We start from the raw sequence: 16,725 nt of genomic DNA on the forward strand, positions 1-16,725 counted from the left end.
GGGAAGACAATAGAGATACTATAATAATGGAATATTTTATTAGATATGCTTTATTGCAATAAAGATATGTCATGTATTCAAACAAAAATGTAGTAGAAGCCCTATCCAAAGTGAAATTCTTCTATAGTTATGATTCTTAACCAGTTTGATTTTCCTGAATTCTGTTATTTGTCTCTGGAAATAAGGACAGATATTTCACAGAACAAGATTTCAGTGCCAGTAGAAAATGAAAATGTGCCCATCTCCATTAATAATTAGAGAAATGCAAGTTAATACTGCATTAAGATAGTACTCTTGGTACTGTCAACCATAAAGTTAAACATACACATACTGGGGCGCCTGGGTGGCCCAGTCGATTAAGCGTTGGACTTCGGCTCGGGTCATGATCTCAAGGTTCGTGGATTCGAGCCCTGCATCGGGCTCTGTGCTGACAGCCAGCTCAGAGCCTGGAGCCTGCTTCAGATTCTGTGTCTACCTCTCTCTCTGATCCTCCCCTGCTCACGCTCTCTCTCTCTCAGAAATAAATAAAACATTTTTAAAAAATTTAAAAAAAAAAGAAAAAACATACACATACTATAGGGGGTGCCTGGGTGGCTCAGTTGGCTAAGCACTGTGGCTCAGGTCATGATCTCACAGTTCATGGGTTCGAGCCCCACATCGGGCTCTGTGCTGACAGCTTAGAGCCTGGAGCCTGCTTTGGATTCTGTATCTCCCTCTCTCTGTCTGCTCCTCCTCTGCTCATGCTCTCTGTCTCTTTGTCTCTCAAGAATAAATAGACATTAAAATTTTTTTAATAAAAAAAAAAATACACATACTATATAATCCAGCAATCCTATTTGTAGAACAGTGGCCCTCAAAGTATAGTTTGGAGAGCCTTGGTGGTTTCCAGAGCAGGTCTTTGAGGTCAAATTGTTTTTATAATAAGAGGAAGATGTTACTTGCTTTTATTCTCATTATTATCTCACAAATGTACATTGAAGTATTGGTGTCATATCAAAGAATATCCACATTTATTTACAAAGACTGCTAAAATAAAAATCTTTTTCCAGCAATCTGTGATATTGGAATTTCCTCACATGCTTCAATCAAAATAGCATATTTTAATAAAATGCAGAAGCAGATTTGAAACCCTGTTTTTTATTAAGCTGGACGTTAGATTTGCAAAAAAGTGAAACAGTGCCATTCTTCCCACTAAATGATTTTCATTTTAGAAAATTTAGTGCTCTTTCAGAAATATGTATTCTTTATTATGATATAATTAGATCATTTTAATTTTTTAAAGTTTATTTATTTTGAGAGCGAGAGAGACAGAGCACACAAGTAGGGGAAGGGCAAAGAGAAGAGACAGAATCCCAAATAGGCTCCATGCTATCAGTGCAGAGCCCAACATGGAGCCTGAACTCACAGACCATGAGAAAATGACCTGAGCCAGTATCAAGGGTCCGACACAAGCACCTGAGCCACCCAGGCGTCTCTATTATTATAATTTTTAAATGAACTAATATATATTTGAAACATTTTTAATTTCTAATATAAATGTTATATAACCTACATAAAAACAATTTAGGATTGTTTTTTTTAAAGGAATATTTTAGTAATATTTGAGTGTAGAAAGGTCCTGAGAATTAAAACTTCCAAGAACCTCTTAGCTAGACAAATGCATATGTGAGTACCAGGAGACATATATAAGTATTCATAGGATCGTTATTCATGATGGCCCAAAACTATAGGCACTGTAAGAGCTCAACAACAATAAAATGAATGAATAAATAGGAGGATATTCTAAATATAGTACAAGACCAAGAATTAATGAACTGTAGCTGTATGCAGCAGTATGTATAAATCCTAACTATAAATGTTAAAATCAAGGAAATCAGATACAAAGTAATACATATTACATAATTACATTTATATAATGTTCACAACTAGTAATAATAAAATCAGTATTTAGAGAATGAGATTTAAGGAGTTAAAATATACCGACTGCCTGATAAATCAAAATGACTATTACCCTTCAAGGGGAGAAAAGACATTATATTGGGAGAAGGTGCTGGCAATGTTGTATTTCTTGATCCAGGTGGTGTTTACATCGGTAATTTTCTTTATATTAATTTATTAAATGTTTTCTGTACATTTCTGTATAAGTGTTCTATTTCATAGTTAAAATGCTTTAAAACAAAAGTAACCATTTTAAAATTTGGATAGAAATGATTTCTTCAGTCTTCCTTTAAAAATCTGACTACGCAAACTATTCATATCAGTAGATTTTTGTTTAAAGCGTAGTGTTATTTGGGTCCATATTTATCAAGATGTTGTATCTTTATTCTCTAGATTGATATGTTGGTTTGTCTTTTTTTTTTTTAACCAAATATTATTTTACACATTCTCATTAATTCTACAAAAATTTGGACTTGAAACCTTATTATAAAAACTATGATAAACATTGTTCTCTTAATACTGTATAAACATAAACTATGTCTCATTTGTTTGAATTTTTTTATTTGATACAGATAGTCGTACAGGCACTGCAGTGTTCCCATTACTCGATTCTTTGGCAGTTGGTGAAAATTACTGATGGTTCTCCTTCCAAAGTAAGTAAGAGTTTCTGAAGGCAGAAGGGTTATTACTAAAACAAAATAACCTTGTTTAAACCATTATTTAATAATTTAATGTTACCAGTTATTATAATAAATTATAATTTTAATAAAATATATAATAATTATTGTTATCAGTTCTTGCTTTATTCTATGAGTAAGTATATTTTACCTCTTTGGAAGATAACCAGTTCTTCAAGCAGCAGATGCAAAATTGTACAGATATACCAAGTTAAAAGTCTTAAGAGAAATAACTGTAGTAGAAACCACAAGAGCTCTGATAAATGACTTGCTATTTAAAAGAGAATAGTATTGAAGGTAATACTGTGTAAAGCTCTTAGTTATGGAATTATAACACTTTGGGGCCCAAACTAAACAACATTCTTGTTAAAAACAAACTGTAAGATAATTTTTTTTAAATTTTAATGTATCCATGACCATTTGAAATAAAAAGGGAAATACAAATCAGATTAAATGAAAGTAGGATCTAAGAGACTCAAATCAGAGCCTAAAGCCTACTTAACCTTTGAGGATATTGTCTAATCTAGACAAATCCCAAGGCCCTTCCAAGGTGGAATAACTAATGGGTAGTACATCTCCCTGATAAAGTTGAGATACTAAAGAACTACTTCTAGCACAAGGGTAAATTAGAAATAAGCCCACTCCAACTTCATTCATGGGGAAAGATAAGGAAAATAGCCTGTCTTAAAATCTGTCATTAATTAAATGGAAAGATACAGGTCTTTCTTGAAAGTTTATAGCCATGAATGAGTTTTCACATAGGTCATACTACTTCAGTGCTCCATTAAAAAAATTTTTAAAAGCAAATTAAGATCTTGATTAAAATATTTGTGGTAGTGATATCTCCAAGCACTTAACAGAATCAAATGTAAATCTTTTCTGAAGGAATTTGCTTCTAAGAGGCAAATAAAATTTTTTAAGAAAAATGAGCTCGTGGTAAAGATTACTCAACTAAAAAGAAAACGAGAAAAAATGAACAACCATGATGAGAATCAGACCAAAAAAATACTATTTATACATTAGAATTATCTGATACAAATATAAATATATTTCAGTTGTCTCATGAAATGAGAAAGGCTTGAACATGAGTAAAGAGCAAACACTTGATAAGGAACCAAATAAAGTATTATGTTTACGTATACTCATCTTAATAAAACAGGTGCTATTCAACCAGGAAAGAAGGTTAATAATTCATCATAGAACCAACAGCTTGACAGGGAGCATTCTTTTCTTTCCTGTTAATAATATGAGGATTTTTCTGCCTTTAGAAAGTATTTGGGGTTTTTATTTATTTTCTGTTAGAACAACAGTAATATATTGGTTAGCCTCATTTTTCTATTGTATTGACAATGTTAGTCTTAAAAAGCAAAAATCAGAGTTAACCTTCTGTTAGTAACAAAAGTTATTTAAAGGTGCATTACATTTTCATATTTTTGAGTTATTCTTTAGTATGGTAAAATTAAAGGAGATTGAATATATGTAAGTTAAAATTTGATAGCAAGAGTATGTATATTACACATAATCACTCAACTTTTATTTTTATTTTTCCATCTGATTTTGGTATTCAGTTTTTACCACTAAAATTATTTAGGTTATCTGAGCTGTTATAATTTGCCTGGATATTGATACTTGCATTTAAGTACATTTTGAATATATACTTGCCAAAAAATTAGCATAATTAATGGTGGTTAACTCCTCTTTTAAGTTTAGTTTCAGTTTTGTTCTTTTATAACTATATTCCATAATTGGAGTGAGACTGTATTCTTGATCCCACTTCTTTGAATGTTTTCTGTTTTTGTAATCCTGTTACAGTAAAATTATTTTGAGATTCCTTACCTTTCTGTTTTATTTTCTCACATATTTTTCTAATAAAAGATGCCTTCATTTTTTGTCATAAGTCATAATACAGATTTCATAGTTGTCATTGCCACAGTGGCAATGCACCTGTTGTGATCAACATGGGTTTTCTTTATACCAGAAATAATGCTGCAGCATCTTTTAGGTGCTTTATATTCACTTGGTTTCTGTTTCTTGTTTTGTGTGCATTTATATCATATGTGAAATTCTCCTTTAAGTGTCTCTCACATTATTTCTTCTCATTTTGAAGTTGGTATTTTTTTAACCAAAGTATATTCAGTAATCATTGTGTGTTGATTGTATCTGTAATTTAAAAATAGTTCTCTAAGTGATAATCTTGAAAAGTGTGACTCTTCAAAACACAAGCAAACTTTAAATATTAATCTCTCATTGCTAAGATTTCTCCTTTTAAAACATTTGTAATGATTTTTATACATAATAATAACTAGTTCATGAATTGCCAGACTTTATAATCTTTGGCAATGATGTAGGTATCTTTGAAAATTTAGGATCTTTAAAAATTTAAATGTGCAAGGTTTGTATGCATTTAATCTTTATTCTTTATTATTACTATCCCACTTGATATCAGCTTCCTAAATGCAGTTCCAGCCACATCATTAACTTGTTGTATAAATAACCTTGAGGCAAGTCACTTGGATAATTTTAAAACAAATAATTTATCTCATAGCATTTTATCTATTGTGAATTGCTTTCCAGATATTAATAACAACTAAAATAATCACTTACGTGTTTCAGGTTACTTATTTATAAAACTGAAAGTTATATTGGGCCAATTTTTTCTAGCTCTAAAATTCTTCATTCCACTAAGGTTAATAACTTAGATGTCTGGGTAGATACATAAGAATCTCAATAGTAGTTAACTCTCGGGAATAGAAATTCTTTTTGAACAGGCATAAGGAGAGAAATTTACTTTTTGCTTTAAACCTTTTGATACTGTTTGAGGGATTGTTTTTATTGATGATGATATCTAACAGTGATAATTTTATCACAACAACTTTCAAAATCTAGTATAAAAACATCTTGATTCTCCATCCTAATCTTACAGTTTGATTTATCATGTATAACTCACAGAGTTGTTAAACTTGAATGAATACTAGAAAAATGCCTAATGTGCCCTGTATCTTATTTGCTGTAGCAACATTATTCTGTTGTTTAAATGTGATATTAAAGCTATAAGGAAGTTTGGAAGTGATTTAATAGAACCTGTTGTAGATAAGGCCTAGAAGGGGACATTGCTGTTATTATTACTTTTGTTAATGTTTTACTTCAAGTGATTTTGTACATTACTGCTAAGAATCCTGATACTTAGAAACATTGGGACTTGACTAAGATCTGAAACTTAAAGCACAAGTCTTTTGAATCTTAATCTAGTAGTTCTTCTGTTAGCACTTTTTAAATTCTTCCGTTATTAAGATTTTAATACAACTAGTTCTAGAAAGTGTTGTTGGTGCCGTTGTTGTTAAACAAATTTTTAAGGGCACATTGATTGACTCCTTGCTGAACACAAGCTAACATGTATATTATTCAGTTGGATACTGAAGTTATGTTATATAGCCAGTGTCATCATTCTGTATCCCTGAACAGGATACATTTAAATGAGAAGTGACTGTGACTTTAAATGCCTCAGTTTGTAATGCCCAGTAGGATACAGTTATAGTATACAGAGGACATTTGGTAATGCACTCTTATTTTTCCTTTTAATTTGTTTTCTACAAATTAAATCTAATAAAATGGCCCCTTGTGGTCTATATATTTTTTAACATGTGTAATGATCATTTAGAGACAACTTGAAAGTGTTCTTACATGAATTATTTTTGGTTTTTGTTGTCAATTATTATGTTAATATGAAATGAACCATTTTGCTAGTGAGCGAGCTAGCCAGAAGAAATTCATTTAAATCTCTGAAGGGGTCATTTATGTTTTTGATTAATAAATTATGTTTATTAGTTTTTGGTGTATAATATAAAGCAGAATGGTTTTTATAAATTTGGGCTTCCTTATTTGAGTACTTGTTCATTGTAAAAAAAATATATAAATAACATTTCTGAATCTTACCACCTGTGGATAACCACTGTTAATATTTTGGTGCATTTTCTTTTAATACTTTTTCTAACATATTTTAGTCTTATTGAAATCATAATGTGTTTACAGTGTATAAAATTTAGTGTCTCCTCTTCAGTCCACATTTGTTTTAGTTATTGTTTATAGATAATATTTTTATGTATGCATGATAGCCTATTGTATAGCTCTACCATAGTTTATTTTACCACTCTTATCTCTTGGATATTTAGGTGGTGTAAGCATGTTAACAAATAAAATTAATGCCATAATGGGCATTCTGGTGCAAAAGCTTGTTCTATGTTTTACATTGTTTCATCCTGTATTATATTCTTAAAAATGGAACTGCTGGGTCAAAGATGGTACATAGTTTTAAGGCTTGATTTATACTGCAAAATTGCTTTTCAGAGAGTACTTTCTAAAATTTCTTTTTCTTCTCTATGGTCTTGAGCACTGCCATTTAGAAAATTATCAATGGTAGTTATATTTGAAGTTTAAATTCAAGTTATAATTTAACACAACAGTGAACACTTTTATAAAATAAAGTATGTGAGAAGACTGTATCAAGAACAGGATTAGATCTTTATTTGAATTGGAAGTTCATTGGGTTTTACCAATGGGTATTTCCTCTGTTCCCCTAATTTCCAGAGTTGAAGCTCTTTGGCAGTCACACAGGTCATGCTCAGTATACTTTGCTCCGGTGCCCCCTAGTGCTGGTCCTGTAGAAGCAGCCTTCAGTTTCTCTTCTCTAACAGAAAACATCCTTCTTCCTTCAGCTCCTTCTGGACATATACAAAGACATTTAAAGAGCCAGGTAAATAAGAGTTAGGGCTAATATAATACCCCTATTGCCTTTTTTGGCCTGGGGATCTAGAATTTATTCTCAGTATTTTTTCCTCCTGGGAGGAGCTCTCCTACTCTCTATAATCTTAAATTTGTAGCTCTCTGCCTTACCCTGCATGTTCCTAAGATAGCGGTAGACAGGGCCTGGGGCAAACATCCCTGCCTTTTGGACCCCAGTCCTATTCCTAATCTTTTAAGTTAAAGAAAATCAACATCCCTCGGGTAGCATAATCAAATTATTATTGAGATATTTAGCTGCAAAATTTATTCCTCCATTACCTTCTTGAAGAGTCTCCTCTGCAAAGTCCAACTTGTTTACCTGCAAATGGACTGAGGTAGGGAAGGGTTAGGGTGAAAGTGGAACCTGAAGGTAGCCAAGCTCAGTGAGGAGACATGTTTAACCTTGGTATTCTTTATACAAACATACGTTTTTAGAAATAGGCTTAAATGTGTAAACATCTACAGGCAGTTTTCTACGCCTCTTTCTTTTCTCTTCCCTTCCCAGTCCTTTAGAATAACAAAAATAAGAGCGTTAGCTCACTTGGGACCTTGCTCCAAATTCCTAGGATCATAAAATACAGATAGCATCTTTCCATCTGCAGAGTTAACTGCTTTGTGTAGGGAGGGAATGGGGCCAAGAGTGGGAAATAATAGTTGTCTCTCTAAGAACAAATTTTTAGTAGCATATAACCATTTTATTTCATTCTTTTCTTCTTAAATCTTTAACCTCTACCTTTTATTTCATGAGAATTCTTTCCTCAGTAACTATCTAGTTAATTTAAAGCCTTCCCTTTTGATTGTTCCAAGACTTCAGAGTCATTCTTTGATAGGACATAATATTGATAAAAACATTACTATGAGGTACTCATTGGCTGGTCTAGGAAAGTTAAGGTAGAAAAAAGCTTTACGAGCCTATCTAGTCAGGTGCTATTTCTGCTTACACAGGGGCAGTGGTCTTTAAAGCACCTAATTAATAAACACTGAAACTCCTTAACATATTTAATGCCTTTCCTATAAGTAGTAAGCCAGGACTGAGAAGATATATTCTAAGTAACAATTATTATGATGTGAAAGTATGTTTTAACTGAGCTTATCCAGGATCTAAAGCAGTTTTAAGAATGTTTAAATAAAACATAACAGTTGCCACTTTCTACTACAGAGACTGGAGATTTGCCTCACCAGAATTAATGATAAAAGAAGTTTACTTCCCTGTCTGTCCATTTATTTGAATAGAAAGGAAATAGGTGTTTTATATTCTACTTAATATTCTCTGATATCACAATGCCTTTTCCTTCCTACAGTAGGTTTTTTGTTTTAAAAATGTTTTTCTCCAGCAGCCATTCTAAAATCTCTAGGTATTTGTTATAGGACTTCTTGTGACATACCCAATTCATATATATAAGAAGCTCCTAGTTTATAAATAAGGTATATTTCCAGAATTTTTTGTGTTGGAGAATGGTCTTTGGTGTTAAATCTAAGTTCAGATTTTGGTACCATTTCTTACCTCCTGTGGCAAAGATAAGAAAGTTACTTCACCTTTGAACTTGAGTTTCCTAATGGGTATGTGATAGATCACTCACTGCTGGTGAGGGTTGTTGGAAGGACTGAACTGAAAGAAGTGTTTAAGCAAACAACAAGTGTTGTTTTGATGGCATCAAACTGCAGTCTTTGTCTATGCCTTCCTAATCTCCCCATTCACAACCAAGAATGGGTACTAAATGAACTATTACCTAAGGCTATGGAAGTCTGTAAACTCACTCAGTAGCTAGTATAGAGAAAGAGCATGGTAGATTTTTGTTCTCCCTCTGTATCTTGGAATGATTTGGGAATTCAGGTCTCTCACTTTGGTCCTAACAGTTGCTACTTTTCCCCTGCCCTTCTGATTCCTCCTTTAGCTTCCTTCATCTTGGTACACTATAGGAAGGACGTCAGAAGATGTTTTGGAACTACAGTAGTCAGCTTAAGGGTTCCTGGATCAGAAATGGATTAGTCTGAGGCATGGCAAGAGTCAGCATGTGGGGATTCAAATTACCAAGAACAGGAACAACAGTGAAAACTAGGTATTACATTTGGGGGTTAAATATTCAATAGTTAATTTACTTGAATTCACAGAAGTGGCACACCCTGTCCCCCAAAAGAGAAGCTAGTAGCAACTATTCATACAAGAAAGCAGTTTTAAAGGGTTTTTAAACATGGGGTTTGAACATAAGAAAGCAGTTTTAAACATAGTGTTTACTACACTGGTGACACTTTTTACTGTGTCTCTTGCTCACTGATGTGTCCGAAGTGAATGAATACAGTTTCATTTGTTTTTATCATATTTAATGTGAATAATGACTTACTGGGCTAAAAAGCAACGAGCCTCACTATGTGTTAGTAAGGGTGCTAAATACAGATAAACATAACATAGTTTATGCTTCAAAGAGCTTTATAACCCAGTACAGACTGGGCATACTACAGCTTATGGATAAAATGTGGCCTGACCCCTGTTTTTATAATAACATTTTCATGGAAAATAGCCATGCTCCTTAATTTCTGTGCTATATAGGGCTGCTTTTATATTAAGTGTCAGAATTAAGTGGTTGGGACAGACACTGTATGGCTTATGGAGCCTAAAATATTACTCTTTGACCCTTTACACAAAAAGTTTGCCAACCCCTGGCTTAGTAAGGTAACCTCATGGTCTTGTTTACCAGACTTTGTCAATAGTCCTATTTGTCTTTTCTGGGTAACTAGTCTTTTGCCCTTCTTTGTCATGAAAACTGATCACCAAATTCTTTACAGACTTTCTTTTAATATCCTGACATCTTTGACCTGGCCTTGGTCCTTATTTTACAACTTTTCTGTTCTATTTCTGCCCATTGTAAAAATGTGTATTTGTCACATAATATGTATGTATGTGCTACTAGTTTTATGTATATACTAATTTTTCTGTGGCTTCAGTTTCTGGCTATGGTTATCTTAAGGGTATTTCATAGCTGTAGATAAAATGACAGCTCAATTTAGTCTTTCTCTAGACATATAAAATTGTGATACATAATAAAAAGGAATCACCCATTTCCTTTAAGTACAAAGATGAAGGAAACTAAAGGAGAAGTCAGAGTTACGGTGGGGGGGAATAGTGACTGTTAGGACCAAAGTGACAAAGTTGACTTCCCACATTATTCCAAAATACAGATAGAGGACAAAATCTACCATGCTGTATCTCAAGTCTATAGTAGCTACATGTTTCTTTGTGTAGGAACTAAACTCTGACCTTTCTCCACTGACTATAATCATGTCGAGATATTTGGTTCTTAAGAGACAGTCTGCATTTAAGATCTGGCTTTCTTCTCAGGATGTTAGAGTAAGTCAACATTGAGCCTTTGTGCCTTTGAGAAAACTTTCTAATATGGCTTACATGATAAATTCACTATCTTGATTTTGCCAGCCTTCTTCAGCATTTTTCATTGTTGAGATTTTGCCAATTAGGGTGTAAAACATCTTAATTCCTTGAAATTTTTGGTTTCAGTCCTAATAGGAAGAAAAACAAAATAAAAAACAAAAAACTTTGGTCTGGCTAGTGAAGCAGCTTGCAAAATGACTATGAAAGAAGATAGCCCCAAGATATTATAACTTAAGTCTCAGTATAATATTATCTCCTGACCCATTTGAATTCCTTTCCATAGCTACTTTAGGGAAAAGTGTTCATGATGCCAAGCTGCTTTGTGAAAATAAGAGATAATACTGTTTCATTTAGGAAAAAGTGTTTGAAAAGAAGTACCATATACTTAGTATATATAGCTTATCCTGGACTAAGTAGCATATTACTCTCCTGTTGACTCTCTGTCTTTAGTCTCACCTCTGTAATTCAGGTACTCCGGCTAGAAAGGGAATTTATAGGAAAAATCCCATCCTGTTAAAAGTTTTGGAGGTATTTCCTAAACATTCTAGTTTCTTAAAATGGCAGTCTGGGTAATCAGCAGATCTTGTTCTTGGGTGGTTGTTTTTCAAAGTCCATTGAGTTGACTGGCTTTTTTGTTTATATATAAATATATTTGAGTAATTTGAGTTTCAAATATCTTATCTCCATAATTCCTGTTTCTTCAACATAGTAATTTTCTCACTTTATAGAAAAAAGTCATTAGAGCAAAATGGTTAAGAGCACAGACTAGAGGCAGACTTTGGTCTTTGGACCTGCATTTAACATCTCTGCCTGTTTCTTCATATATAAAATAGGAGTGATAATAATATCAGTACCCATCACAGTTATGAGGATTAGTTGAATTTAATTCATGAAAAGCTTAGATTAGTGCCTGGTACACAGTAACTGCCAGTAAATGTTAACTTTATTATTATTGAATTCTAGCCCAGAAAATACCACATACAAAATGCTCCTGTTTATTCAGTGTAAGTTAAATATATTTAATTTTTTTCATAATGACTTTAAAGCTATTACAACAGGAGAGAAGGTATTTCATTCCAGACTATGTGGAATGTAACAAGTTTTCTTAAATTTTAAAACTGCCAATGGTTTATACTTAATTTTTTTAAGTCTATTTATTTATTTTGAAAGAGAGACAGAGAGCCGGGGAAGGGCAGAGAGAGGGAGAAGGGAGAGAGACTCCCAAGCAGCTTCTCCACTGTCAGCCCAACATGAGGCTTGAATTCATGAATTGTAATTTCATGGCCTGAGCCGAAACCAAGAGTTGGGTACTTAACTAACTGAGCCATCCAGGTGCCCCTCAATGATTATATTTTAAAGGAGTTCAATTAATTGTACTAATTTTTATGGTTTTAAATTAAGCTCTTATTATTGGCCCTATTTATAATCTTTCTATATTATTCTTATTTTTTCATCCTTTTGAATATTATCTATTCTTGTTTTTTAAGAGACATTAAGAATAAAGCCCATTCTGTGAAACTTACTTTAATACTTAAGCTTTAAGCTGACAAACCCTGAACCTCTTTTAAAGTTTTGATTTAACATCCTGAAAATTCCTCAAGATATTTATTACCACATATCCCAAAAGTGGTTGCCTGACTTAACTTAGCACAATCACAGCCTTCGGAACCATCATTCCAACTATTTAAATCAAATGAAATATTTGTAAAGTGTAATAAAAGCACTGGATTCTGAAATCCACAAGAACCTAAAGACTCTTTCGAGCTGTTTAAAGGGATTGACCATATAAGATTAGTTAAAATATACAGTATCTCTGCCCATTTACCTAAACCTATTGGTATTTATATTTCTCCTAATGTAATCTAACTGACTACAATTAAATTAACTTTCTTGAGCACTCACGTAGTATTTAAGTTGCGTCCAAATTGAGTCCAAACTTTACTGCTAAAGGCATTTAGCTTCTATTTTCTTGTTGCTCCCCATTTCCAGTTTCTTATCAAAATATTTCTACTGACTAGTCATTGGTAGGTTGCTTACTTAGTTGTGATATTAAATTTACAATTCTTCAAAAGAATTGGCAAGTTACCATTACATAAGACACATCTGTTTTATGACTGACCTTTAAAGGAATATTTGGCTTCCAACTCCAAAGAAAGCTGATTCCCTAGACTGTTTCTTTGCACACAACCAAGGAACTTAAGGAAATAAAGGAGCATTACTACCTCCTAGCATCATTTTTTTAAAACTGTTTAGAGTTTGATAAAATGAAAATATTACACATTGACCCTAGGATTGTGATATCATCTGTATTATGTATACTTGAATTTCATTCAGTAAATATTTATTAAACACCTGCCCTGTGCCAACCACTATTCTAGGTACTAGCAATGGAACAGTGAGCATTCATCCTTTGAATACTGGGAGGCTTACCACCTAGCACCTGTATGTTCTCATTTGAGTGCCTATGAGTGAATTCAGCAGAATCACAAAGTACCATAGAATCTCTAGTTCAGCTGTCTTGTTTATAGATTTTTAAATTCTTTAATCCTGAGACATAAAATAATTGATTAAGATCATGTAGCCAGTCAGTAGTATGGCTTGCTTTTTGTTTTTCTTTTAGTTATTTATTCAGCAAACATCGTCAATTTTTTTCTACTAAAAAGATCAACAAAAACCAAGGTGAGGGAAATCCTCTGTCAACCTCAAAAGACCACTCCAGCAGCCATCCCTTTTTTTTTTTTTTCACTCTCTACAAACTTTCCTGAAAGAGTTGGCTTCTTTTTCTTTCATTCAAGGAAATGGAAGATTTCCACTGTAGTCAAACTGAAGCCCTTTTAATTCCATTGAAAGTTTTCTCCCCAAGGTCACTCACAACCTCATCATTGGTTTATGGGATACTTTCTAATCCTTAGCTTGTCTTTTCTGTTATGGCGTTTGCCACTATTAAATTACTACCTCCATTTTTTAATGTTTTTTTTTCCTTAACATATTTTGGGGCCCCTGGATGGTTCAGTGGGTTAAGCATCCAACTCTTGTTTTTGGCTCAGGATATGATCTCATGGTTTGTGAGATTACACCCCACGTCTAGCTCTGTGCTGACAGCATGGAGCCTGTTTAGGATTGCCTCTCTTCCTCTCTCTCTCTCTGTCTCTCTCTCTCTCTCTCTCTTTCTCTCTCTCTCTGCGCCTCCTGTCTGTGCCTTCCATCCACTCACACGCGTGCATACCCTTTCTCTCAAAACAAATAAATGTTTAGGCATGCCTGAGTGGTTCAGTTGATTAAGCCTCTGACAGTTGATTTCAGCTCAGGTTATGATCTCATGGTTTGTGAATTTGAGCCTTGGAGTCTGCTTGAGATTTTCTCTCTCTATGCCTCTCCCTCTGCTCCTCCCCTGCTCATGCCCTCTCTCAAAATAAATAAACTTTAATAAGTAAACATTTTTTAGAAAATCATTTTTTTAATGTTTTCTTTCCAGAATATGCCATATTCTTATGGTTTTTATTCCTACTCATACCATTTCTTAGATTTCTTCATATGCTCTTCTTTATCATTCATTAAATGTTGGTGTTCCCAAGATGCTTTTGTCCACCTTCTCTACATATCCTCCTTGAGTGATCTCATCTACTTCCGTCACTTTTGTTGCCATCTAAATGCAGAGGACTCCTAAATCTTTATTCTTGATTAAATTCTTTCCCATGGCCTTTGAACTCCTATATTCAACTGCCTACTAAACATCAGGATATTTTTCATGGATTTCAGATCATCATCTCTAAAACTGAACTATTACTATTTCAGTGATATACACCATAATCCACCTAGTAGGTGACTATCTGGAAATTTAGGATATAGCCGCAGCCCCCATTCTGATTAGTTCCTAAATTCTATGCTGCTGCTTTAATTTCTCTTCAGTCTATTCACATCTTTACTGCCAACATTTTATTTTCAGGCCCTCATTCTAAATTATTTCTATGGCCTTTGTTAATATGTAAGGAAACATAGAAGAATGATTAAGAGCATGGACAACATTAGAGTCACAAGAGTCAGATAACCCTATGTTTGGATCCTTACCCTATCACTTAGAATCCATGGATGTTCGGGGCGCCTGGGTGGCTTAGTCGGTTAAGCGTCCGACTTTCGCTTAGGTCATGATCTCGCGGTTCGTGGGTTCGAGCCCCGCGTCGGGCTCTGTGCTGACTGCCAGCTCAGAGCCTGGAGCCTGTTTCAGAGTCTGTGTCTCCCTCTCTCTCTGACCCTTGCCTGCTCACGCTGTCTCTCTCTCTCTCCTAGAAATAAATAAAACATTAAAAAAAAAAAAGAATCCATGGATGTTCTGAAGTTCAGTTTCCTCATTGGTAAAAAAAGAATATCAACACTTACTTCATATGGTGATTGTGAGATTTAAATTTATGGCCCATAGACCACAGTACTTAGTACATAATTAGCACTCAGCAGAAGATTGTATTTATAATTAACTAGCCTCCGTATTATATATCATTTTTCATTCTGCTTATAATATTATTCTTTAAAACAAAATTGTAGCACTCTCATAATGAAAACTCTTCTACAGTAATTCTTTATTGCCAGTAGGATAATAACCACATGATTCAACATGGAATTTTAAATGATCTCCCAGTTAAATGGAAATGGATCCTGTTTTCCTCTTCACCTTTCTCTCTTGCCACTCTCCTCCCTATTTGTGTCCCAGCCACAATAAATTAACAACCTCTCAAAAGCATGTTCAGACTTTTGAACATTTTGTGCCCTCTGGGATACCTTTTTCTCTATAGCTGGATAAATTTTGGTGGTTGTTCATAGATCAGCTTACATGTTATCTTCTTTGGGACCCCTTCTGTGACTACTTTTGACTCTAGATTAGGCTTTCCAACATAGTACTCTTACATTCTATTGCAGCTGACTCCTCTCTTCTCTGTTTCCCCTAATGTATAATGAAACTTTGAAATTAGAGGTCAAAGAATGTTGAGTTTTGGTTATTGGATGTTCATCTGCAGGAAGATTAAAGGTTTTCAAGACAGTATTCTTTTTACTATTCTGCACAAAATGACTTTATTTCTTCTTACAGATACTACACCCAATATAGCAAAAGGAAATGTGTGTAATTTTTTAACTATCCTTATTTGGGATGTGAAGATCCCCAAAAGGAATTGGTACTGTCATCTGTACAGAGTAGCTTTAAGAACTTTAGTACTAGAGTACTTTTTAGAAGTGATTTCTACATCAGCCTGATTTAATTACTCTTCATTATTGTTTTAAATATCGATGTAATATTGAGTTATCTCGTGTGTCTTCCTCATTAGTGAGACTATGAGCTCTGATATCAAACAGTCCCGGCTTCCAACTCTTGCTAATAATGACTACTACTAATCAATATACGTGTTAGATTATGTAACAGTAAGCCCTGTAACAGTTCCTGACACATTTAGGTGCTTGATAAATTTAAATTTCCTTGTATACTTTTTAAATATTTCACATTGAATATTATATGGCCATCTAGTTAAATCCTGTTCACTCATTCAATTTTAAATTAAAGCCCATCCTCTTATAAAAATCCCTTCAGCTCAGCTCTCTCTGCTACAATTAGAGTTAATACAGAAAAAATTGAACACTTACTCTGTGTAAGTGTTCCCTGCTTGGATGTTAACTCTTGGAGGGCATGGACAGTTTTAAAATTATTTTTCTTAAAAAACATTTATTTTTCTTCTCTTGACATTTTGAAGAGTGCTGAGAATATGGGGGAAATTCAGGGCACATTTGTTCTTAACTGATTTTTTTCAGTGTGCTGCTCTGTCCCCTCACTGCCAAGTAGTATGTATTTTGGAATGACTACCAATTTTAATATTAACCCAAGTGAACCATATTTATAAAGGAAAATATGTTGGAGGAAATCATACTGAGCATTCCATAGCTAAATAGAATTGAGTGTTTGGG

The 16,725-nt window shown here is 33.7% G+C and overlaps 1 protein-coding gene across 1 annotated transcript in view; it reads left to right on the forward strand.

Annotated features, from left to right (window-relative positions):
- The window catches only part of STAG1 (stromal antigen 1), a gene marked incomplete at its 5' end in the record, with an annotated part of 115,853 nt that overhangs the window by 54,153 nt on the left and 44,975 nt on the right, over positions 1–16,725 (forward strand). Inside the window, one exon of the mRNA XM_039256472.1 lies at positions 2,511–2,591. Within this exon, the coding sequence (XP_039112403.1) occupies positions 2,511–2,591 (81 nt within the window). The remainder of the gene's footprint in view (positions 1–2,510; positions 2,592–16,725) is intronic.

This window comes from Hyaena hyaena, unplaced genomic scaffold (assembly GCF_003009895.1).
Source record: "Hyaena hyaena isolate Hyena2069 unplaced genomic scaffold, ASM300989v1 scaffold_575, whole genome shotgun sequence".
Lineage (NCBI taxonomy): Eukaryota > Metazoa > Chordata > Mammalia > Carnivora > Hyaenidae > Hyaena > Hyaena hyaena.